This window comes from Cetorhinus maximus, chromosome 29 (assembly GCF_964194155.1).
Source record: "Cetorhinus maximus chromosome 29, sCetMax3.hap1.1, whole genome shotgun sequence".
Lineage (NCBI taxonomy): Eukaryota > Metazoa > Chordata > Chondrichthyes > Lamniformes > Cetorhinidae > Cetorhinus > Cetorhinus maximus.
Genome location: NC_135907.1, coordinates 20,966,925 through 20,992,789, shown reverse-complemented (window position 1 = coordinate 20,992,789; position 25,865 = coordinate 20,966,925). Strand labels below are relative to the sequence as shown.

The 25,865-nt window shown below is 44.0% G+C and overlaps 1 protein-coding gene across 1 annotated transcript in view; it reads right to left on the bottom strand.

The window, feature by feature from the left end:
- Positions 1–502: 502 nt before the first annotated feature.
- Positions 503–25,865, bottom strand: part of LOC144669345 (transcription intermediary factor 1-beta-like) — a 94,851-nt gene continuing 69,488 nt past the window's right edge. The window contains exons 12-21 of the mRNA XM_078531708.1: positions 23,044–23,211; positions 21,355–21,546; positions 20,117–20,189; positions 19,913–19,961; positions 18,342–18,528; positions 7,681–8,012; positions 6,052–6,178; positions 3,973–4,050; positions 1,827–1,961; positions 503–1,184 (exon numbers count right to left, since the gene is read on the bottom strand). Coding sequence (XP_078387834.1) covers positions 954–1,184; positions 1,827–1,961; positions 3,973–4,050; positions 6,052–6,178; positions 7,681–8,012; positions 18,342–18,528; positions 19,913–19,961; positions 20,117–20,189; positions 21,355–21,546; positions 23,044–23,211 — 1,572 coding nt within the window. The 3' untranslated portion in view covers positions 503–953. The remainder of the gene's footprint in view (positions 1,185–1,826; positions 1,962–3,972; positions 4,051–6,051; positions 6,179–7,680; positions 8,013–18,341; positions 18,529–19,912; positions 19,962–20,116; positions 20,190–21,354; positions 21,547–23,043; positions 23,212–25,865) is intronic.

Here is a 25,865-nt window from a genome sequence, read left to right as displayed (position 1 = left end):
AGCAGATTCATGGGAACACTGCTATCTGCAAGGAACCCTCCAAGTCACTTACCATCCTGACTTGGAAATGCATCGCCATTCCTTCACTATCGCTGTGTCAAAATCCTGCAACTCCACCCCTCACCGCACCCCTCCCCCCCCGCCACCCCAACAGCACTGTGGGTGTACCTACACCACATGGACTGCAGCGGTTCAAGATGGTGGCTCACCACCACCTTCTCAAGGGGTAATTAGGGACAGGCAATAAATGCTGCCCCAGCCAGTGATACCCACATCCCGGGAAAGAATTAAGAAAATAAACGTAAAGACAGGAAAGAAGAGAACAGAGTGAAAATTAGGAGAACAGAGTGAAGAGAGAGTCCAGCAACCCCAATATGGATGGATTTTTTTCATTTTTATTACTGAGTGACGTAGTATTCCCCCTCAGAGAAATGAGTTTATTTCCTTTTCTGTTTTACTATGATCCAGTATGAATTTCAACATGAAATACAGACAATGTATATTACACATTATCGAATTCTTTAATACATACAGTTTACATATAGAAAAACACAACTCTGGTTTTGACCTTTGCTTGTAGAAGTCTCAGTAAACCAGAAACCAAGAAAACAAAATATCTTTGCACTAGTTCTGCAGTCAGACTCGAACCCAACATTGGAGGTTTCTGAAGCTGAAGTCTTTCTATGCCAAAAACAGAAAATGCTGGAAAAACTCAGCAAGGCCTGGGTTTTTATGCCGGTTGTTGCCGGGGCCCAGGTTTATACTTTTAATTTGAGTCTTCTTGGCAAATCACAGTTGCCGAAGCTAGCCAGGGCACTCTCTGTCTATTTACAGTCTCGTTGAGCGAAATCAAGCTCAACAAGATCGGTCTTAGCAGCCAACTCTCAAATCTGAGGTCAACCATTTATCCAACGTTACGGGTCTGTAAACGCAGGTCTCCCCTTCCAAAGCTGCTAGTCTTCATCAAGCCTCCGCCTTTTAGCCTGCAGCGGGCTGCTGTCCAGACCGTCTGCAGGACCAGCCGGCTGCCTGGTGTCGGTTTGGTCACAGTGCCTGTGGCTCACCTCCATCTCCGGCTCATCCGCTGGCGGGGTGGCAAAGGTTTTGCCGCTGAAGACATCTGTCAGCCTCTCTTCGAAGAATGACTGGAGGGTCATCATGGACTCAGTCGCCTCCTTCTTGTCCTACAAAAGGAATTGGACAGGAAACAATTCTGTGAATCACCGTAATTAAACTCAAAAAAAAAAAGACCAGCTGAACATAAAAACAAAGTGCTGGAAATACTCAGCAGGTAGCAGCAGTGATACTTACCACCGAACAGAGCCTGCCCAAGACAAATATTCACAGACACACTAGAGAAAAAAAATCTTTGAAAAACTATTTGTCAATCTGTGTGCTCCTGCCCCCTTACTGCAAATGAATCTACATCCACAAACTTGCCTGAAGAGGGGCTAAGGGTAGAATGCAGGAAATGGAAATGTAATGGTGGACTTCACACACCGAGAACTGGTTAAGCTTTCAACTTGCGCCATTTCTGACACAAGTGCAGAAGTGCTCTTCCATCTACCAACACCACCACATTCAAAGGGCTTTTACCACAGGGAAACGTGGCACTTTGGAGATGAGGGGAGGATGGACCTCGAGCCAAAGATAGGAGGACATTGAGTGATTGAGGTTTTAAAGGAGCATTTTAAAGGAGGAAGAGAGTTGGGAGAGGCACAGGGTTTTATAAAACAGTGAGAAACATTGTCTAAGGGGGGGGAACATAAGTAAATGAACCAGCAGAAAATGAAGCAAAAAGGAACAACCACCTGGGATTCTCATACCTGAATCAGTTTACTACACATCTTAAACATTAATCGAACCTCCAGCACAAACTCTTCAGGTCTGGAGTAACGGGTTGAGCTAGTCTTCTCAAGTTTCGCTCTAATGGAAGACAAATTTACCCGCTGATTCTTCAGCTGTAACAGAAACAACAACCTCAAGGTTAGACTTGGGTCCAGGGTGGGGAATGAACAGAGCAAGTGCCTTGCAAAGTGGAGGGGGTGAAGGGAGAATTGAGAGAATTTGTTTAAGGGTAGCTTATGGTTGAAGTGTTGGGAAAAAGCTGACTGGAAGTGCGTACAGGCATAAAGTAATGTTTATTTATATAAAACGCCTTTCACAACATCAGGATGTCCCCCAAGCACTTTACAGCTAATTAAAGTGTAGTCACTGTTGTAATGCAGGAAGCACTGCAGCCAGGTTCTATGCAGTGTAAGACTCCATAAAAACAGGCGCATAACAGTGATGGTGGCTAAGAGACAAATATGTTTTTCTTTCACAGGATGTGGACATCGCTGGTTAGGCCAGCATTTATTGCCCATCCCTAATTGCCCTCGAGAAGGCGGTGGTGAGCCACCTTCTTGAACACAAGAAATAGGAGCAAGAGCAGACCATAGGGGCCCTTTGAGCCTGCTCCGGCATTCTGTATGATCAAGGTTGATCTTGGGCTTCAACTCCATCATCCCACCCGCTCCCCATATCCCTCAATTCCCTGAGACACCAAAAATCTGTCTGTTCCAGCCTTAAATGATGGAGCATCCACAACCCTCTGAGTGAAGTAATTTCTCTGCATCTCAGTCCTAAATGATTGTCCTGACACTGTGGCCTCTTGTTTTAGATTCCCCGCCTAGCAGAAACAATGTCCCAGTGTCCACCCTATCAAACCCCTTCAGAATTTTGTAGGTCTCAATGAGCTCGCCTTTCATTCTTCTAAACTCCAGAGAATATAAGCCCACTTTACTCAGCCTCTTGTCATCGGACAACCCCCTCATCCCAGGGACAAATTTAGTGAATCTTTTGTGAACTGCTGCAATCCATGAGGTGTTGGAACACCCAGAGTGGTGCAGGAAAGGGAGTTCTGTGATTTTGGCCAGGACACTGGGAGAACTTTCTTGGTCTTTAAAGTTGAGGCCATGGGACTTCTACGTATGTGTTATGAGGTAGCCTTTCGATAAAGCTGAGTTATTTAAAAATCCCGGAGGGAAACTTTAAACAACTGTCATAACCTATATTTTATTTTTGTATGTTTGAGATGCAACTCTAAATTCAGGAATCAGACCACCAGTTCTCAAGAGGTTTTATATTAAACTAAATGAAACATTTTAATTTACACAAGTTAAATATATACACATGGCTACAAATTACTATCATAACTTTTAACAAATTCCCAAACTAATCTCCATTGAGGCAACAGCACCGTACGAATTCAAAATGAGGTTCCATTCACTTTGGTTCCTGTGGAGACAGTTGTAGGCTTACAACTACTTTGATCTTACATTGCTTCTGCCCCGCACACGCAAAACTGCTATCCTTATGCCTAGCACAGCTGATTGAATGTAAATTCTCATTGTATCACCAGCCTCTTATAACAATAAAACCCCTTTCATAGTACTAATTTTATTAGTAATATAGACATATTGCTTGGTCTCTGCTGGCTAGGTGCCAGATTTCACTCGCCTTCTTGAATGCTCTATTCAAAAAAATGCAAATGCACTCTGCCTCTCTTACATCTCAAAACTAGTACACATCAAAGCACCCAGACTAGCTGGCTTTAATCCAATTAAGACACACCCGCAGACTAAACCGCTATTTTAAAAAATAAATTTTTCAATGGTATATACATTAATAGCTTCATGACGGTATGCCCTAGGGTACAGACCAGGCCTCAGTTTCAAGTCTCATCTTAAAGATAAACTCCCAACAGTGCAGCACTCTCTCAGTGCTGGCACTGCAACTGTCGGCCTGGATTGTGGGGTCAGGTCTGTGGAGTGGGGCTTGAACCAGAGATGATGGTGCTACTCACTGACACGGAGTTCTTTATTTATTACAGATGACGTAGATTTATTTGACGTTTCACTGATAAATAAGTTGAACAAGAGCAATGTCACAAAAAAGAGCTCACTGAAGACCTATTCTTCAAGTACTTACTTGCGAGAGTCCAGTGGGGTTGTGGAGGCCCTGACTCCCCTTATGGGAGAGCAGCAACAACAGCAAGTGTTCACATTTCTGTAAAAACATGCCACAAAAAGTCAGACAAAACTGACATCACTATTACACCTAGACAGTGTATATAAACACAAAAACTTGTCTATTGACTCTATTTTTCACTGGGGCTGCTTTTGCTGTTTTGTAAACATTCCCTCACCTCCTCCCACAACAACCAAGGACAAATCGTGTTGGTTTACAGTTCAGTAGATACAGGGCCAAATGGGCACCTCTTGCATGTGATCCTACACCAGTGAATGTTGGCAGCGTAATCACTGTTTTTAACCGCCACCTTCACTTGGTGCGCACACACCCCAGTATGTCCCAGAGGCCATTGAACTGCCATCGAGACAAGGAAATGTGGCTGGTTCCTGTCCTGGGAACCCCATCCCATGACCAACAGCTTGCTGAACCTCACTGTCAGGGACACATCTGAGGAATGATTGGACTGGTACCGTGCTGAAGCAACTGTTCTTCCTCTGCAAGTGCCAGTCGTTAATGATATGTTAATTATATTGTAAGAATACACAGGTGAAGAGAGCACTGCTTAATTAAGTACTTGGAGCACATATAAATAGGGTTTTCCAATTAGAATTTCTGCAATCTTTAATATATCCTATTAAATTAAATGATATATTCTTCCACGGAATACCGTGCATCCTTCTGAATTTATTAAAGGCTGACCATGCTGCGTATGCATTTAACAGATCATCTTTCTAAAATTTTGCCCATAAATTTTAAGATCAGTGTAAAGGAAATTTCATTTTTCTCCTAATATTACTGTGGGATACTGAAGCAGGCTTGTGGGGGCTGTGTATGTGTGACTAATTTAATTAAACTGAAGACAGTCAACCTGCAAGGTTTAAATCATCAAAGGGATAAGGTGTAACAGCAGGTATTTTGAAATGGAAGAGCCAATATTTGCATTTTGTAGATAAGTTGAGAGGTTATTTGAATTTCAAAGGGGAATTAGAAGGTGACAAGGAAAATGTTTGCATCTTGCAGGAGTTCATAGGTAATCAAGTAGTGGGGATATCATGTTTTATTGACCCAAAAGCAAAGACAAGATGGAAACATGAAAGATCTTATATTCGGAAGAGTTTGAGTTTCAAAGGAGTGTGAGAACAATGGGCTTATAGATTAAAGAGAAAAAATATATTTAAGGGAAGGTTGAAATCTGTATAGTGAGTGGCCATGTGAGGTCTTAAAGAGTGTACCGTGAAGCTTCTAGCCACCCCAGAGAAGTGCTTATTTGTTCCAGAGAGCATGGTTTTGTTAAAAGCCTTGGATTTCTATTGTCTAGTAAGAGGAAGAGAGAAACTGTGAAATACCTTCCTACAGCAACATTGTGTGCCTTGTGGTAATATTACTGGATGTTTTATCGATTAAGAATCTATTTGTTTGGACTTGCCTGGGAGAAGTGTTTATTTGGGAGTCTAGCTAAGTAGGGATAATTTGGGAAATGTTGTAAGACTAAATTTAACTGTGTAACTATAATCTTTTGTGCTTAAGTCTTCATTTCTTTTATTCCTAACTGTTTTAATTTAAGATTTAAAAATCTCCAAAATTGGTAGTGGATTCTTTACTTCTGACTTCAGTGCACAAGCCTTCTCGTAATAAAAATACAAATAGCAAATCTTTGTGATAGCTTGGCCAAGTTCCCCTTTTGGATTTGGTCACCTGCCATATCCATTAGTAACCCAGTCTGATAGTGGGACGTATCACAGCTGAGTTAATCCTGCTCTCACCTAACATATTGCAGCAGGGTTGCAATTGAGATCAGTGGCATGAAACAAGGCTGATATTCCCTTCCCTAATCAACAGCCACTCAGGGTTAACAGTTGCACCATAACTGCTCTCCTTAGTTGTTTTCAGCCAGCTCAATATGAACTGAGATTATAACTCAGGACATTCAGGTGTAAGTGCATTTGTCGCACACTATTTATAATCTTAGAAAATCACATAGAACAGGAATCCTGCTCATAGGTCACATGAACATTTATTTCCAGTTTTAGTACAGACCCTCTGATCAAGAGCACCAAGGCCTTCTGTTGCAGCATCACTGTTGCTTTCCGATGCTGTGGGTGAACTTTCCTTTTGTATTTCAGGTGCTGCCAAATCCACACATAGCGAACATGTCCATTCAACACTGCAGAAAGGGAAACACACAGGCCAGTCATCATTTATAAATTTAGGCATCATTTTTTTTAAATATGTAAAACTCGCAGTTAATCTGTGGTACTGTTAACAAGATATGATATTTGAGAATGGCAAGAGCACCACAATGCACTTTATGGAGTGTGACAATTCTGAAAATTATAAAAAGTGATATAGGGAGATTGGGGAGACGGTGGCGTAATGGTAATATCACTGGACTAGTAATCTAGAGGCCCAGGCTAATGCTAATGGGGCACACAGGTTCAAATCCCATCACAGCAGCTGGTGGAATTTAAATTCAATTAAAAATCTGGAATTATAAAGCTAGTCAGTTACGGTGCCACAAAACTATTGATCATCATAAAAACCCATTTGGTTCCCCTTTAGGGAAGGAAATCTGCCATCCTTACCTGGTCTGGCCTACATGTGACTCCAGACCCACAGCAATGTGGTTGGCTCTTAACTACCCTCTGAAATGGCCTAGCAAGCCACTCAGTTCAAGGGCACTTAGGAATGGACAACAAATGGTGGCCTTGCCAGCGACACCCACATCCCAATTAAGAGATTAAAGAAAAATAAATTGGGAGAAGCTGAATACAAGATTTATGGATGTCGCCAGAACTCAGAGGTTGTACCCATCAGGAAAAACTGAATAAGGAACTGAGGAGAAATTTCTTCACCCAGAGTGTGACCAGTGTGGAACTCGCTACCACAGAGCAGCTGAGCGGAGAAGCATTGATGCTTTAAGGGTAAGCTCGGTAAACAGTGAGAGGGAAAGGAACTGAACAATGTGCTGATACGGTGAGGGCGAGATGAAAAGGAGAGTGTGGAGATTTGTGTGGAGCATAAACAACAATGTGGGCCAATTGGGTTGCAAGGCCTGTTTCTACCCTGTACATTCTAGACTTTGTATTATTCTGCTGCTAAGGTGGGCGCTGTGTTTAAACTGGCCTGTTCTAAGTCTGCAAAATCCAAACACAACCCAAGGTCACTCAGTTTCCTTGTTGTTTAGCATGGGGATCTTAATACTGAAAGATGCACATCTGGTTAAAACTGCAGTTCAGTAACACCCATAACTCAAAGACTGCTTTGCCTCTGTACTGAGGTTAATTGTAGGGGCCAAATGCTGCCCTGGCTAATTCAGCAGCCCAGAAACTGGGGGCTTCTAGGCTGCGTGCATCAGCGCTGCAACAGACTGGATCTTCAAATTCAGGTCTGTTCTGAGTCGGCTGGAGTTACAGTTGGAGCATTGTGGGGAGGGAGAAAACTAGCCATGGCTTTCACTCTTAATTGCTTTCCAATGATTTTTGCTGAGAAGTATTCAAGTGCACATCATGTCAGGTTGAGGATTGGCTAAAGAGCAAACTTAGCATCGATTGAAATTGAAACAGATATTCAGCTTGGGCTATACAGCTCAACACTGCCTTAACCAGTCGGACCCTCATAAGAGCTTTTCAGCACTTACTATTGCAACCTCTTTCCTACTGAGCTCACCTGGGCACACTTGGCAAAGCAGGAACGTGGCAGTCAACGTGAAACACCTTCAGACAGCGACGACAACATGGCAGCTCGCCTCCTTTCCCACAAACGACACAGACAACCTCGTCCGGCTCCTCACCTTTGTCACCGACGCTGCACAGCGGGGACGCTTTTAGGTCTGGTATGCTCCCAGGTGACTTTTCACTGGGGGAGGGCGTGGGGCTCAGGGGGTGGTGGGAACGCTTGGTTGCCACCTCAGTCCTCTCGCTGAACACAAAATCGATTTCAGTTTCTGACGTGGGAGAGGCTGAGTTTGGCGGTGTCAGAGTGTTCTCCAGAGTTGGTGCCTGCAGGTTAGAAACACAGTTACTATTTCCTCTGATGGGTGCGTTGGGAACGTTGGGTGAGGAACTGAAAATTTGAGCTAGGGTATTCGGTGATGATGACAGGAAGAAATTCTTTACACAAAAGGGTAGTGAAAATCTGGAACCCTTCCCCAAAAAAAAAACTTGAGACTGGGGGGGGCGGGGGGGGAGGCAATATTCAAGGGCTGTTCCTATATTCCTAATCATTAATTTCAAATTGTCTTCAGAATTCTACTGCACAGAAGGAGGCCATTCAGCCCATTGTGTCAGTACCAGCTCTCCGAATAAGCAATTCGCCTAATTTCACTCCTGCATTCTCCCCGTAACCCTGCACATTCTTCCTCTTCAGATAACAATCTAATTCCCTCTTGAATGCCTCGACTGAACCTGCCTCCACCACACAGGCAGTGCATTGGAGTTTGGTGAGTGGGGGAGTTTAAAGTGTGAATTTTGTTCTCAAATTTTTCTCTTAAAATCTAATCTAGTCTGTAATTAGCAGTGACCGAAAAGCGCTGTGTCACTGTGAGTTGTTTTTTTTTTGCAGCTTAGACAAGGTAAACCCCACTCTCTGCTGCGAGAGCTGAGCAGTTAATTACGTAACTGTCTGAATCTGGTTACACTAACCTCAGTTTAGTTGGCTATAAATACAGGCCTTTTTAGTGCAGCTGAGAAAACTGAGTGCAGGCTTAGAGTTTGGGCCGGGGCGGGGTGGGCAAGGAGGTCTTCGTTTCCTTTTTCTACCTTTCTGACCCTGCAGGAATTGGATCATACTCTACTACAGGGAAAGAAGCTAGCCATTTGAGTGTCTGGTAAGTGGGTAGGTTCTATTCTATGCTTAAGGTTTAAAATAATACACAAATTGGTGGTCAAGTTAATATATAAAAAAGCAATACAAATAAGTAAATAATATAATTAAGTAATTATTTAAAACACATTAAGGATGTTGGGACAGGTGATTTATCTAGGCTGCAGCATATAGGAGCTGCTGGATAATATTGTGATACAGGGCAAACATGTTTGCAGTAAGTATTTGTGGCTCGAGAACTTTGGCTCAGTCATCGATCTGAAAGCTGAGCTGCAGATTCGGCAACATGTCAGGGTGGGGGAGGGTTACCTGGGTGCTTTGACCCAGGAGGCAGTCACACCACTTAGCATAGGGTGTTCTGATTTGGTCAGTGGTCAGGGACAGGACGGTGTGACTGTGTGTGAAGCAGGTATGAGGACACAGACAAAAATAGAAAATACTGGAAAAACTCAGGTCTTGCAGCATCTGTGGAGAGAGAGAAACAGCGTTAACGTTTCGAGTCCGTATGACCCTTCCTGTTTCTGTTTTTGTTTCAGATTTCCAGCATCTGCAGTATTTTGCTTTTATCTAAGAGAACACAAAGGGCAGGAGTGCTGGAGCCTCAGCCTCTGCAATTGTCCAATAGGTTTGAGGTTCTCTCAGTTTGTTTGGATGAGAATGGGGGCTGCAGAGTGGGTGAGCAATCTGACTACGGCACTGTGGTACAGGAAGTCATTTAAGTGGGGGGAGCAAAAGGAAATGTAGCAGTAGTAGGGGACAGTATAGTGAGGGGGATTGACACTTCTCCGCAGCAAAGAACAAGAGTCCAAACAATTGTATTGCCTGCCCGGTGCCAGGGTTCGGGTCATGTCCTCAGGACTGGTGAGGAACTTGGATTGGGAGGGGGAGGATCTTGTTGTCGTGGTCCACGTAGGTACCAATGACATAGGCAGAACTAGGAAGGAGGTTCTGCATCTAGAGTGAGAGGAGCTAGGCACTAAATTCAAAAGCAGAACCTCAAATGTTATAATCTCTGGATTAATACCTGGGCCGCATGCAAATTGGCATAGGGTACATAAAATATGTGGCTCAAAGACCGGTGTGGTAGAACTAGGTTCCAACTTGTGGGGCATTAGCAGTAGTACTGGGGAAAGTGAGGGCTGTACTGTTGGGGTGGTCTATACCTGACAGTAACCACAGTGTAGGACAAAGCATACAAGAAGAAATATTGGGTGCTTGTGATAAAGAGATGGCAATAATCATGAGTCACTTTAATCTACATATAACTGATTGCCAGTAGTAGCCTGGATGAGGAGTTCCTAGAATGATTTCGAGCAACATGTTCTGGAACCAAAAAGAGAGCAGCTTATATTAGATTTAGCATTGTGTAATGTGACAGGATTAATTAACGACCTCAGGGTAAAAGTGCCCACCCCTAGGTAGCAGTGATCACAAAACACTTGAATTTTACATCCAGGATGAAAGGGAGAGGAGTGGGTCTAAGGCTATTTTAAATTTAAATAAGGGCAAGTGTGTGGGCATGAAAGCTGAGCTAGCTGAAGTTAACTGGGATACTAATCTAGGGGATAGTGTCACAAAACTAACATTTTTCAGAACATTATTGTCGGCTTCTGGGTGTGAGTGTGGATGGTTGTGTGGGGCTGATTTAACTGAATTAGAGTCAGATAGACTGAAAGGTTGAAATTATCAAGAGTTAGGTGTAAAGCAGACTTTTGAAATGGAGATGGATAAGGTAGAGTGAGGGTTCCACAGATAAGGTGTGAATGAAATTTGCATTTTACGATAAATGGGGAGTTGTTTGATTTTCAGAGGGATGGTAAATGTTTACAACTAATCAGATAAGCAAGGCCAAGCAGTATGGTTATTTTCCCCAAAATTAGTGGCCATATTGACATGAAAGATTTTTATATTATGGGAAAAATAAATTTCCAAAGACATGTAGGACAATGGGATTTTACACATTAAAAAGAGAGAAACATATATAAAAGGATGGAAGGTTATGTCGGGGTGGCCGTGTAAAATCTTGAAAGGTACACCATGTGACAGACTTGGAGGAAGCCTCTAGCCACTTTTGCAGAAGTCTGCTGTGTCCAGTAACTAAAGTTGTGTTAAAAAAGCTTTGGAATTCCACTGTCGAGTGGGTGCATGTGGTAACCTTGCTGGGTTGCTCATTTGAATTTCAAATCTATTTTGGACTGTTGACTTAAAAGGGGTGCGTAGTTGGGAGTCTGCTTAAGTAAGTATTTTGTTAAGACTAAATAACCATGTAACTGTAATCCTGCTTGTATTTATTGCTTTGTTTTTTCTCTTGTTAACATTTAAAATTTTTAAAATCTCTAAGGTGTTAGTGGTCTCAACTCTTCTGAATTCAGTGCATAAGCCTTCTCGTAACAAATACAAATTGTAAAGCTGTTGTGATAGTGTGGCCAAGTTTCCCTTATGGATTTGGTCCACCTGCCACATCATAACAATAGATCAAAAGAGAAGCAGGGGCAAGCATTTAAGGGGATATTTCAGAGTACTCGGAATAAGTATATTCCTGCTATAAGGATAAATTCTAAGGGGAGGACCCACCATCCATGGTTAACTAAAGTAGTTAGGGAAAGCATCAAACTTAAGGAAAAAAGTATACAACTGTGCAAAGATTAGTGGCAGGTCAGGTGATTCGTCAGAACATAAAGAACAGCAGAGAATGACTAAAAGGTTAATCAGGAGAAATAATTAGATTATGAGAGGAAGCTAGCTAGAAATGTAAAAAAACAAATAGCTAGGGTATTTAAACAGGAAAAGAGGAGGTAAAGTGAGTGTTTTCCTCTAGAGAGTGAGAATGGGAGTTAATAGTAGATAATAAGGAAACGGTGGATGAAATGAACCAATATTTTGCTTCCGTCTTCACTATAGAAGATACAAAAAAACATTTCAGTAATAGCCGTAAATCGGGAGGTGGAGGGGAGAGAGGAACTTGGTGAAATTACAATCACGAGGGAAGCAGTACCGAGCAAACTGATGGAGCTGCAGCTGACACATCTCTCGGTCCAGGTGAACTACATTCTAAGGTTTTAAAAGAGGTGGCTAATGAGGTAGTAGATGCATTGGTGTTAATTTTCCAAATTTCCCTTGATTCTGGAACAGTTCCATCAGACTGGAAAGGTTCCATGAGACCTCTACTCAAATAGCGAGGGAGGCAGAAACAGAAAACTATAGGCCAGTTAACTCGACATCAGTCATGGGGAAGGTGTTATAGAGTCAATCATTAAAGAGGTTATAGCTGAGACCTTAGAAAAACACAAGATAATTGGGAAGAGTCAGCAAGGTTTTGTGAAAGCAAAATCATCTTTAACCAATTTATTAGAGTTCTTTGAAGGAGTAACATGCGCTGTGGATAAAGGGGATCCTGTAGACGTACTGTACTTGGATTTCCAGAAGGGGGCATTTGATAAGGTGCCATATCAAAGGTTATTGCGGAAAATAAACACCCACGGTTAGGGGATAACATATTAGCCTGGATAGAGGATAGGCTGGCTGGAAGAAAACAGAGAATATGCATAAATGGGCCTTTGTCTGATCAGCAGGATGTGACTAGTGGAGTCCCGCAGGGGGCTGTGCTGGGGCCTCAACTTCTTACAATTTACATCAATGACTTAGATGAGGGCAGCGAAGGCATGGTAGCTAAATTCATAGACGAAACAAAGATAGGCAGAAAAGTATAAAATAAAAGCAGAAAATGCTGGAAAAACTCAGCAGGTCTGACAGCATCTGTGGAGAAAGAAAGAGAGTTAACGTTTCAAGTCCGAATGACCCTTCTTCAGAACTAAAGAGAAGCAGAAATGGGACAAAGTTTATACTGTTTAGGGGGGGGGGGGGGGGGGGGTGAAGCAGGATGGAAGGCTAGTGATAGGTGCAGGAAAGGAGGTATTGACAAAGATGTCATGGACAAAGAGAGAAAGGGAGTGTTAATGGTAGTGGTAAGTGCTAAAGGCGGCGCTGATAGTGGCATAAAGGTAAGAAAGCAGAATGTGTTAATAGCAGAACAAGGGTCAGCGCTCTGTGAAAGAACATGGAACAAGTAACAGATGGCCTTTTTGGGGATGAAGTGGGGGGAGGGGCAGTGGTTAGGGGGAAGGGGATTTAAGAAAGGGGATAAAACAATAAATATAAATTAAAATAAAAATAAAGTAGATAAAAAATAAACAAATTTTAAAAAAGGGATCAAAAAGGGGTGGGGATAGAGGAGAGGCTTCATCAAAGGCTGTAAAGTGCCTAATTGGGAGATGAGGTGCTGTTCTTCCAGGCTGCATTGGGCTTCACTTGAACATTGCAGCAGGCCAAGGATGGACATGTGGGCATGAGAGCAGGATGGTGTGTTGAAATGACAAGTGATAGGAGGGTCTTGGTCATGCTTGCAGACAACCGAAGGTGTTCCGCAAAGTGGTCAGCCAGTCTGCGTTTGGTCTCCCAATGTAGAGGGGGCCACATCGGGAGCAGCAAATGCAGTAGACCAAATTGAAGGAGGTGCAAGTGAACCACTGCTTCATCTGAAAGGAGTGTTTGGGCCCTGGGACAGTGAGAAGGGAGGAGGTAAAGGGGCAGGTGTTGCACCATCTGCGATTGCAGGGGAAGGTACCATGGGAAGGGGATGTGGTGTTGGAGGAGTGAACCAGAGTGTCCCGGAGGGGACGGTCCCTACAGAATGTTGACGGGGAGGCGAGAGGAAGAGGTGTTTGGTGGTGGCATCGTGCTGGAAATGGCGGAGGATGGTCCTTTGAATGTGGAGGTAGGTGGGGTGAAGTGAGGACAAGGGGGACACTATCATGGTTCTGGTAAGGAGGGGAAAGGTGTGAGGGCAGAGGCACAGGAGATGGGTCAGACATGGTCGAGGGCTCTGTCAACCACAGTGGGTGGGAAACCTTGGTTAAGGAAGGAGGAGGACATGTCAGAAGCGCTGTTTTGGTAAGTGGCATCATTGGAACAGGTGGGACGGAACTGAGAGAATGGGATGGAGTCCTTACAGGAAGCAGGGTGTGAGGAACTGTAGTCGAGGTGCCGTAGAAAACTATGTTATGAAGACATAAGGAGTTTGCAGACAGATATATAGGTTGAGTGAGTGGGCTAAAATCTGGCAGATAGGAGTACAATGTGGGAAAATGTGGAGTTGTTCACTTTGGCAGGAAGGATAAAAAAGCAGAGTATTACTTAAACCGAGGATGCAGCTCTGAATTCTGCAGTCAGGCGGATCTAGGTGCTCTCATACACGAGTCACAAAAAGTTAGTATGCAGGTTCAGCAAATAATTAAGACGACTAATGGAATGCTATCCTTTATTACAAGAGCAATGGAACATATAAGTAAGGATGTTACGCTTCAGTTATACAGGGCATTGGTGAGACAGCATCGCGAATACTGTGTGCCGTTTTGGTCTCCTTTGGCGTTGGAGGTGGAATGAGTGGGTTGTCTTATGAGAATCGGTTAGACAGACAGGCTGGGCTTGTATCCACTGGAGTTTAGAAGAGTGAGGGGTGGCTTGATTGAAGTATATGAGATCCTGAATGGTTTTGACAAGGTGGAGGTGGAAAGGATGTTTCCTCTCATGAGTGAGTCCAGAACTAGGGGGCACTGTTTTTAAAATTAGGGGTTGCTCTTACAGGACAGAGACGAGGAGAATTTTTTTCTGAGAATTGTGCAGCTTTGGAACTCTGCCTCAGAAGGCAATGGAAGCGAGGTCACTGAATATTTTTAAGGCAGAGGTAGATTGATTCCCTTGCTTAACAAGAATCTAAGGTTATTGGGGGTAAATGGGAATGCAGAACTTTAAAACACAAACAGATCAGCCATGATCTTATTGAATAGTGGAGCAGGCTCGAGGGGCTGAATGACCTACTTCTGCTCCTATTTCGTATGTCCACATTCCAGGTCCTAACCACTCATTGCATGAAAAAGATTTTCCTCATGTTGTCAAACCTTCTTTTGCCAATTACCTTAAATCTGTGCCCTCTGGTTCTCGATCCTACCACCAATGGCAACAGCTTCTCCCTATCTACTCTGTCCAGGGACCCGATTTTGAACACCTCTATCAAATCTCCTCCCAACCTTCTCTTTTCCAAGGAAAACATTCTCCAATCTAAGTAGCTGAGAAGTTCTTCATCCTTGGAACCATTCTTGTAAATCTTTTCAGTGCGCTCTCTAACGCCTTCACATCTTTCCTAAAGTATGGCACCCAGAATTGGGACACAATAGTCCAGTTGAGGCAGAACCAATGCTTCATACAACTAGCTTTGTGACCTAGTGGTTCCCTTTTTCTAGTTCACTTCACCTACTCTTCCCCTAGGGAAGAGTACAGTGTACAGCCATCTCTGCTGGCAGCACTCAGCATGGTAACCCAAAAGACAGCTATTTCAGCCACACAGTGCCATGAGGGCACACAGATAGAAGAGACGATTTATAAAGGACCTCTCTTCTGGCAATTTTCTCCCCCCACCAAAATATCAAAGCTGGTTGGGCTGTATGTCCCTGAGCATCAGGCACATTCCCGCACCTGTGAATAAACCTAGATATTGAGGGTTAAACTATTTAAACAGCAGGCATTTCAGCTGAGCACCATTCTATCTTCCATTACATTCAGATGTACACTTTGTAACATGTCAGTAGGCAGCAATTAGGAGCGAGTTTGATTTTTCTCCTCCTTGGCCCAAATGTTGGAGCTCAGTCATAGCACTACTGCTGCCACAAGGGCGGTAAGTTGGTAACTGAACTTGGTACCTTGTCATTTGTATTACACATTGCTTCTACCAACTTGGCTCTCTGCCTTTCACAATAAAAACAAAAAATGCTGGAAATGCTCAGCAGCGTCTGTGGGGAGAGAAGGGCAGGGTTAACATTTCAGGGCAGTGACTTCTTGTCAGAGCTAGGACATATTACATATTCCGCCTGACCTGCCAAGCATTTCCTCCATTTTCTGTTTGTATTTCAGAGTTCTGCAGAACTTGGTTTTGAAACTTTGTCTATTGTTGTTTTTGACAATGAGTTGACTTTCACTCAAGTTATACCCTAAGCATTCAGTACCTCCATGGGCGGCACACAGTGGCTGCAGCGTGTACTATCTATAAGGTGCAAAGCAGCAAGCTGTCAAGACTTCTTTAACAGCACCTCCCGAACCTGCAACCTCTACCACCAAGATGATCAAGGGCAGCAGGTTTGGGAGCATCACCATTTGCGAGTTTCTCTTCGTGTCACACACCATTTTCACATGGAATCATTGCTCCTTCATAAACACTGGGTCAAAATCCTTAAATTCCCAACCTAACAGCACTGTCATCACATGGACTTCACCACCCCCTTCTCAAAGCAGTCAGGGTTGGATAATAATTAGTGGTCTTATCAGCGACACCCACAACACAAGAATGAATTAAAGAATCATCCGTCACCCTATGAGTCTAGTTAAAAGTACGATGAACATTTTCTCCAACAGGAGAAAACCTTTTTTTCGTAATCTAATTTACATGCTTTAATTAGCTGAAATAATAGGCGATCTCAAAAGACATAATTATAGTCTCCAGGTTTCTTAACAGATGAGAATCTCAATTTGCGAATATCCTATTTTGTAATAAGCAAAATTTATCCTGGGTCTAATCACAATACTTTAATAAGTTATTTCTAATAGTTCCATAGAAATTATTCCCCTGTGCAGCTCCTTGCCACATTGGGAATGCATATTGCAAAACTGTATGCTCCCAGCCTGTGGTTTTCCATTCATTGAAGCTAACAGGCAGAGCATCCTCTCCCATCAAGTGCCAAGAATAGTGCGACAGAATGTTTTTTCTTTGATTATAAGTTTTATGAGGGTTCAGTTTATGCTCTTTAGTTACAGGATGCACATTTTCTGCATTGGCTGAATCAGCATCTGCAAGTACAGTTTTATTAGCACATCATCAACAGGCGGTCTTCAATCAGATAATGGCAACTCTCCAAGGCTAGCTAATGCATGGATTTATCAGAGTAAGGAAGGCGCTTGCAGAGGTTAACAATTCTTCACCAATTCCAAAAGAGCAACTGTATTTGCTTTGGAAAAAGAGACAACTCTTGAAGTGACCTAAACTGAAGGTCATAAAGGAAATGCGCAAGCATTGATGCAAGTAAACTGTTGACAGTGGAGAAAGGTTCCCATAAAAGTGGCAACATACACAGTTAAAAATGAACAGGAACAGGAACAGGGCACGCCAGCATACCAACGAAAGACAGAAAGAGACCACTCAGCCCATCGAATCTGTACTGGTTCTAGCTTTTCAATTGAAGTTACCTATTCGATTTTCTTTATCCTTTTAAAACCTTGTTTAAATTCTGTCTACTACTGATGATTCAGTGGTGCTTGTGTGCTTAAAATTATCCACTAATTTGGACTGAGCAAACAAATAGCAGAACAACGTGAGAATTCAGAAAGAGAAAGAAAATTGCTTTCAGTGACCGAATTAAAGCTGAAATTATTTCCTTTAGAACAAAGCAGATTATGGGGAGATATATTCAAAATCATGCAGGGTTTTGGCGGATTAGATAGGGAAAAACTGTTCCCACTGGAGAGAGTGTCGATAACCCATAGATCATTTGCAAAAGAGCCAGAGGGGAGATGAGATTTGTTTTTAAAACGTAACAGGCGGTTGTATACTTGGATGCACTTCCTGAGGGGGCAATAGAAGCAATTTCAAAATGAGCTTTCAAAAAGGAATTGGATATATACTTGAAAAGGAAAAAATATGCAAGCCTAGAGGGAATGGGCAAAGAGGTGGGGCTAATTTGACAGCCTTTTCTGAGCTGCACAGGCATGATGGAACTGAATGACTATATGATTCTATGAAAAGGTGCTTGTAGTTATCTGATTCCATGTTTAATGACAAGTAACAAGGAAAGTCCGACTGGACCTCTTCATTCAAAACAAGAATTACGGAATAAGCCACTATCAAATTCCAGTGAGGGGGACAGCAGCAGAAGGTGGTACAAGAGACAAGTAGTTGTGTTTCTGGGTCAGGAAAACAGGAGTGCGCAGGGTCAGAACAGTTACTGAGGGTTCAGCTAGCCAGTGCCAAGGTTTAAAACCAATGCATCATTCTCCCATGTACGTTTCAATCAACCTGATTGCACCCTGGGTGCTTAATAACTCTCTCACTGCAGGGAGTAAAAATAGTTCCAGTGGCTCGGTCCAGCAGAAAGAGAGAAATTGGTTGGGATCTAGTGGCCTTTTAATGATGCTGAAAAATTTGTATGTGTAAGCCTGCTCTGTAGTATTCTACAGCATTGCTGCTCAACAGAGGATTTATTATAATAACCCTCAACATATAAAAAACTTTAAAAATTAAAGAATTTAATTTGGCAGACCTGAATTTTTTGCCACACCTTAAATTGAACCCAAAACATTTTCAGGTAAACAAAATGTGGAATTAGTTTAAGGGAATCTAATTGTGTGGTTACAAATTCTGTCAACGTCAAGTAAGGAATAGTTAAAAACAAACCCATAAATACCTTGAAGGATGGATTCAAAGGCAAACCATCTCCTTCGATGACGATCAGGCTGAACTCATCCTGGCCGCTGCCTGGTAACAGTTTGAAGGTTGGAAGCTCAGTGTCAGTGGACAGATCGATTTGCAAGCGCTCTAACCGCACATATGGAACCTTCGTCCTCAGTTTGGATTCAGCCCTGGAATTTGAACTAAAATCAGAGAGAAAAGCATACGTCCTTATGCAATGTCATTAATAACAGAAAACAAGCTAGCAGAGAGGTGAGAAACTGAAGGTGCAGCAGTTGAGTTGATGCAATATCTTTTCACCTCGGAGGCAGGGTGATGCAGTGGGTAAACATGCTATCCATTCCACTCTGGGTCTGGCTGACAGCATGTTGCCCTTGACGTCTGGCTCACTCCGTGCATCAGTACTCTGCCTTCACATGGGGCTTTGTGCAGGGGCCAAGAACGATTCCCATTTTGTCCTCCCAGTGTCTAATGAGTGGCAGACCTACTGAGTTTTCCCAGCATTTTCTGTTCCTATTTCAGATCTCCAGCATCCACAGTATTTCGATTTTAGTCTGAGCATTCTCAGGTCAGATTTGGCACACACGATGGCAGACAAGATCCCTCTGACCTGCCTCAGCCTCAGAAAGACAAACCTACTGAATCAATGTGACATTTTCCTATTTCCAAAATCAGTCAATCTGTGGCTTCTCAGACCGAGCCTATGAGCTTAGTGCCAGTTTTGTCTGGTTGACTGTGTTCCCTAGGGACTGGTACAAGATTTTAAACTTCTTCAGCCTTTAATAGTAAAACAATGCAGTGCACCGTGAACCCTGACTGAAATGTTATTATGCCTTCAATCTCGAGGCAAAATGCGTCACCTTCTGCAGACAGGCACCGAGCAGCAGCCAGGGGAAGGGAAAGAAAGGTATGGCACATCACAGCAGAAGGCTTTCCAGAGCAATGGAAAGGTGCTTGCTGGTCAGGCACATGGGAATAACATGGAAAGAACAAGAGATGGGAAATACCTTTCCTGCCTGTGGCTCATTTGATAGAGCCAACGTGAAATTAAGACCATGCAGAACTGAATATCCAAGGTTCGACTCCAGGGCTGGCAGAGTGATGAATTAGCTGAACTAAGCCAGGGAGGGACAGGGGGAGGTACAGTGTGCACCTAGTCTTTAGGTTTTGATATAACTCTGCTGCCCAGGTCAAAAAAATGCATTTATATGAAAAAAATCAGATGGGACTCAGATGTGATGAAAGCCCAGCTAACACTGAACGTGTAGGCTCATGGATGAAAAATAGCCACTGGCCCAAGTCATAAGATAACCAATAACCATGGAAATCAAATCCTAGTGTGTTGGGAAAAAAAAGTGGAAAAACCCTCAGGGGTGGGGAGAAATGGAAACAAGGAGACACAGGCAATGATGAAAGCAACTAATTTAAAAAAAGAGCCTGAGCCTCAAACTGGATTATTTTAAGCTCCCTTGAAAAGTATGGTTTGTAATTCTATTCTCCATTGGATCATCTTGCCTGTATATAATCGTTTATTAGGAAAGCGGATTGCAAAATATCAATTCTTACCTGCCGCCACTGCGCTTCAAGGTACATGGCAAAGGGATGCATCCAAGTTCTAAGTATGTAAACACAAAGGCAACTAGTCAAACAAAGTGTTTAAACAGAAAGTACAGAGTGATATTTGGCATTACTACAGAATATACCATCTTGGATATTTTCATTTACATTGTTTTCAAGGCACAGCAAGAAATCATATTGATGTTAAGTTACCTGGAGTTTCTTGCAGTTCTTTGATGCGATCTCTCTGCTCCTCTTGCTCCATGCTGCTACTGGTATCTGGCAGCTGTCAACAAGGCAGAAAATATAATGAAGGCATTTGCTCCACGGACATTTTGTTCAAACATTGTGACGTTGCTGCAAGCAGCTGTATTAAGTGCTAGGGTTTTGCTGCCTTGATTTGGAAGGGAAGTTTGAGGGTGGGGTGGGGAGGGGTGGGATGGTGTCTCATGCTGCCTGCAAGGGGACAGAGAAATGAATGTGCGCATCTGAGGAAGCATGCTAAAAATGTTCTGACTTCACATCACAACATATTCTGACAAGATGCCAACTCAACAGAAATCACCACAAAAAAGACTGAATTCTAAAGCTCCAGTCAGAGTGAGCTCTGAAAGTTCTGCTCTCCTCCAGTCACCTACACCAGTCAGGTAGGCCAGTAACGTTCTTCCAGCTAGTGGGAACCCCTCAGTGATCAGGAAACCCTCCGCACCCTGCCAAGGGACAGGAAATCTTTCCCCCCTGCCCCCAAATATTCAGGAAACCCACTTTCACACCCACCCCCCTCCACATCACGAGAAGGAGCCCAAGCCCCTCCGCAATGAGCAAAACTGTCCCCCGCTGTGCCAAATGGAGCTAGAATCCCCACTCATGCCCCTTTCACAGCAAGTTGGAAAAACCCTTCTGCCCACACCCCCATTTCCCACCCACCCCCCCTCCTCACAGCAAGCTGGAAAATCCCTTCTGCCTGCCCACCTCCAAGTGGGAACACCCCCATTGTACCCTCTGAGAGAGAGCTGGAAAGACTCTCTACCACCACCACCTGCCCAACCCCTCTCACAAGCTAGAAACCCTGAGCTCTCCCCCACCACATAATGAACCAGAAAACCCCCCCACGCCCCCCCTCTAATGAATGGGAAACATCCTTGCATCTCCCCCGCACTGACTGCAGAGGGAAACCCCTGGAGACACCCTCTACCCCTCCCAGTGAGCTGGAGACGTGAAGAATGGAGATGCTGCCTATAAGCCACTGTATTAATCATTAAGGAAAAGAACATATTGTGGCTTGATGGAGCAATCGATTCGAAACGCATCTAGATGGTGCTATGATGCCCCTTCCATTCACAAAAATAAAACCATGGAAGGATATGGTTAAACTGAAGATGGAATGAAGAGCCACTTGGCCCCACAACAGGTACAAGACATGAAGCTGGCACAATTTGTTTTCCGCTAACCTTGAAGGGCACACCCCTCCTTGGTTCTGAAAACGCACGAGGAACGCGATATGCAGGCTGCCCTTCAACAAATCCTTCCGTACCAGACTCAGACCAGGACATTGTTCCATTGGAGGTCGGAATCAGAGAGTACAGTAAACTATCAGCTCTACCAACCTGCTGTGGCACCAGAGAGGGGCCCGGATAGGAATACTGCAACACAAGACAGCATCTGGTAATGAGATAAGCAAAAGGAAAGACTCTGCAGAAGAGGGATTAACTGAATGACACAATAGTTATAGGAATAACCAAGATAAAATCAGGACCAGGCTCGATTCCATTGCACTTTCCCAGATCTTAACCCACGGTATCACCCGACTTCCTGTCACGGTGACCTCAATCGGCATGAGTGCCACCTAACTTCTGATGATCACCATTACAAGCTTTGCCAGGCTTTTCCATAATACTGCCAATAGGGCTTCGCCATCTAATGCCATGGGGCCCTTTCTTTCCCCAACACCATCCCATTCCTCCTGCCATCTGTTAGCTGGTACCTCCTCCAACCCAAAACCCATTCTGGAAAGAGGCTGCCACCTTTCCAAGATGGCTCGTGCCCACACAGGCTCATTGCAAGTGAAAGATGACCAGGAGCTCTCCCAGCCCACCCGCCAGGCTTCCTGTAAGCAAGGGATGGACTTCAGGACAGCTGGGAATTGGAGCCTTCCAAATCATTTCCTCCAAAACTAGTTCATGCACCAAAGGCTAGTGCATAGTATTCAATTTTAATAAACAGGAGCAAAGAAATGGTTATAATCACACTGCACAGTTGACAATCAGGAAAGTAAGGTACAAAATAAGCACTTCTGACAGCATAATAGCACCTAAATATTCCAAGTAATCAAGGTGCTACAGCAAGCTGAAAACACTGCCAAGTTTATTAAACCCCTCTTGTGAATTTTGTAGTATAGATGAGGCATAATAGTAATTTAATCTGGTCCCCTTTTCAGTCATTGCTCTGATGTTTTTAAGCTTCTTTCCTTGTTTAACCTAGCATTGAAGGGAGCTCAGTATCAGTTTCAATTCAGTACCATATGCTGTGCATTCCTCTTGCCCCCCAAGGAGCCCAAGGTTGAGGAGCAGTTGCAGAGGAATCAGACTGACCGCAAAGGCTCACTGTTGTCCAAACGTGTGGGTCCACAGGCCCTACCAGAGCTTTCCGGGCACGTCAGACAAAACGTGCCTTTGTCAACCCCTACACCTTGGACAGGGAGGTGATGCTGAAGGTTGGGAACGGGCTCACGATGCTGGAAGCTGCACGGCACAGTTGCAGCACGTGCATAATCTGCACATAAGCCTAAAGGTCAATAAGTGTCTGTGCATTGTGTAGCTAGGTTATTGCCCCTAGCAACAAGGTACACGTGCTACATCTTGGAAGTTGTGCCTCAAGGGGGTGTGGGTGAAGATGCTGTTATAAGCAAAGTGAAGTATAACTTAGAAAAACTCTTTAAAAGTTGTTCCTTTTATGTAGCTTCAGCTCACAGATTCTCCTCTTACAGTAATGCGGCTCACTAACAACTAACAGCTCTCTGTCGTGATAAAATCCTAATGAGAACAGAGATGGGAATTCCAGCTAAACAAGCCAGCCTCATCATGTGTACCTATTTCTTTTTAAATTCTCGCGCTTTTGGTTCTGAATCGCTCGGTAATTACCTGTTTCTGCATAAGATCGTGGGCATTGGCCGGACCGTCTCTGTGGGGCAGAATGACACAGGGATACGAGGTTGCCTGCTCCACCAACATCTTGAGTTGGTAAACCGGGCTGTTGCCAAGGTGAAGGTTTGATGTTGGAGACTGACGGCAATTCACACCAACCTGAGTCTAGAGAATAGAAAATCGAAGGTAAGTGTTTTAATGAAGGTGGGACACAAGCTCAGTGAAGCTGTGAAGCGTTAACTAGTTGGGAAGCGGGGCTGGGGAACAGGATGGGGGAGGATGTGCATCTGCAATGTTAAGTTTTCTACCTCACAACTAGCCTCACGTGTAACATCAGGCTCATCTTCCCATCCTGCTCCTCATGACGAGCAAAATAAATCTGAGCCCAGTTTTCAAAAATCTCTCTCCCTTTCTAGGCGATTCCCACGTCTTGAAGGTGACACTATCCCCACCGAGTTGGGGATAAAATCTTATTGGAGTCTTTTTTTTTTAAAACGAAGCAGGATATGAAATCTGGCCTTATTCTAATGCACAATGCTGCCCGTGGGTTGGCCTGGAGCGGACACACCACAGTTGTAGCTGGCAGACAAGAGGAATTGGACAATCCAGTTCGTGACCTGCCTAGTGGCTAAGGCACAACCTGCAATGCGCTGAGCAAGAGTGGAATTCAGGGCGACACCAAGGGACCCGAATCCACTTCATCTTCGATCGGCAAATCGCTTGGCTTTACTGCTCTTTGGAGTGGCCTTTCTTTTGTCAGTGGCCCTGCTTGTCTTCGTGTTTTTCTGACGAAAATAGAAGCAGCTGAAAAGTACAGGATCCAACACCGGTCCAACTCTGTGACAACACACATATAAAGCTGTGAGGGGGGTGGGGCGGTGGGTGGTTGTGCTTGCTGGGCCCCAAAGCCCAACAGGGCTCCAAGTTCGATCCCGGCTTGGTATTGAGTTAACATGTCTCGGTGTGTGGCTGCAGATAAGAAATGTACAACTGGGCTTGAGGCAGGCAAAAATCAGCCAAGGCTCCTACTCTTGCATCGCTTTAAGGCAATGCCACCTGAAAGCTCACGTGGCCACACAGTAAAGGCAAGCTCAGGCTGCTGGACTGTACCACACTAAAGACTGAGAAGCCATGGGCCAATTTTTTTTTGAGAGGATGGTGGGGCATGTAGGGGAGACATTGCCTGAATTAAGTGGTGTGAATTCCTGGGTGGGAGAGAAGAGGAGCACGCTCCACGCCGGAGAATTCATAAATGGATCCTTTAACTGTCCAGACTCTCACATGAAAGACAGAGTGCCAACAAAGGCACCTGGTGGCCAGGAGGTCTTGAGCTCTGGCCTTCATTAAAGCAAGAGAAAAGCTAGCAGAAATATATTGCTGAAAGCTAACCTCTCATGCCTCCCGTTCCCCTGATTCCCGTCCATTTCATCAGACTGGCCTCAACTCCGGTTTCCTTGCTTTAGCTGACCTGATGGAGTGGTGTGGTGTACCAAATGCTGTAAGCTGTTATGATGTAACCTTACACATACAACTTGCGATTTTGTTTGAGTGGAACATGGTGCTACGCTACAGGCAGGGCCAGGTAGTGAGAGGACGAGCTCTCCATCTGTCAAATAACAAAAATTCACAGGAACAGGAGCATAAAGCTGCTAGTACATCATTTTTTAAATCGTTTATTCCTTCATAGGATGTGGGCGTCACTGGCAAGGCCAGTATTTGTTTGCCCCATCCTGAATTGCCCTTGAACTGAGTTAACCACATTGCTGTGGGTCTGCAGTCAACGTGTAGACCAGACCAGGTAAGGATAGCAGATTTCTTTCCCTAAAGGATATTGGTGAACCAGGTGGGTTTTTACAACAGTAGATGATGGTTTCATGGTCACCATTACTGAGACAAGCTTTTTTATTCTAAATTTATTGACTGAATTTAAATTCCACCAGCTGTTTCCCCAGAGCATTAGCCTGGGACTCGCTCAACTACTAACCCAGTGATGTGACGCTACATCACCATATACTGCATCTAGTCACCATTCAGATACCGGTCTGGAAGCTGCTCAAAATTTGACACAGTTATAATTTTAAAAAAAAATTTCTCTCCTTGTCTCTTGATGACACCAACTGCTGCCCAGGGCACAGCTCCAGAGACACCGACTGCTGCCCAGGGCACAACTCCAGAGACACCGACTACCCTCCAATCCTTCACCCAAGTGATGAACCTCAACAGGTTTGCCATCAGCAGTCAACCACACAGAACATTGATTCTCATAACATCCCTATTTATATCTATAAGCATAGTAAATGACTGATTGGAGGATATTCAACTGTAGAGGCCATCGCAGACAAGTCTAAACCTGCTTTCACCCTACAACCAAACAGCATACAATAGCAGCAAACTGCATTCAAAGGCCAGCCAATTTGCATTGGTGAGGAATTAAACCTGGGTCTGTAACATTTGGTTCTTTGCTGGACTACATCACAACATAAAGAAATGGAATAGCATCTTAACACACCTCTCAGAAACTTACTCTTTGGAGAGGTGACTTTTGAGATTCAGTCACTGTATTATGCAGGCAATTCGTGCACAGCTAAATGAGTGGAGAGTTAATCCATTTGGTTTGTGGTGACGGGGAGGGGGCTGGTGGTTGGGAAATCAGTTGAGGGAGGAATGCTGACCAACACCAGATTAGCTCGATCCCCTTCAAAATTGTGCTCCTGGATCTTTAACATGCACCCGGGCAGATAGATGGGGCCTCAGTTTAACACCTCATTTGAGGGGTGAAGGCTGCAACAACAGTGCTCCCTCAGTATTGCCCCAGAGTT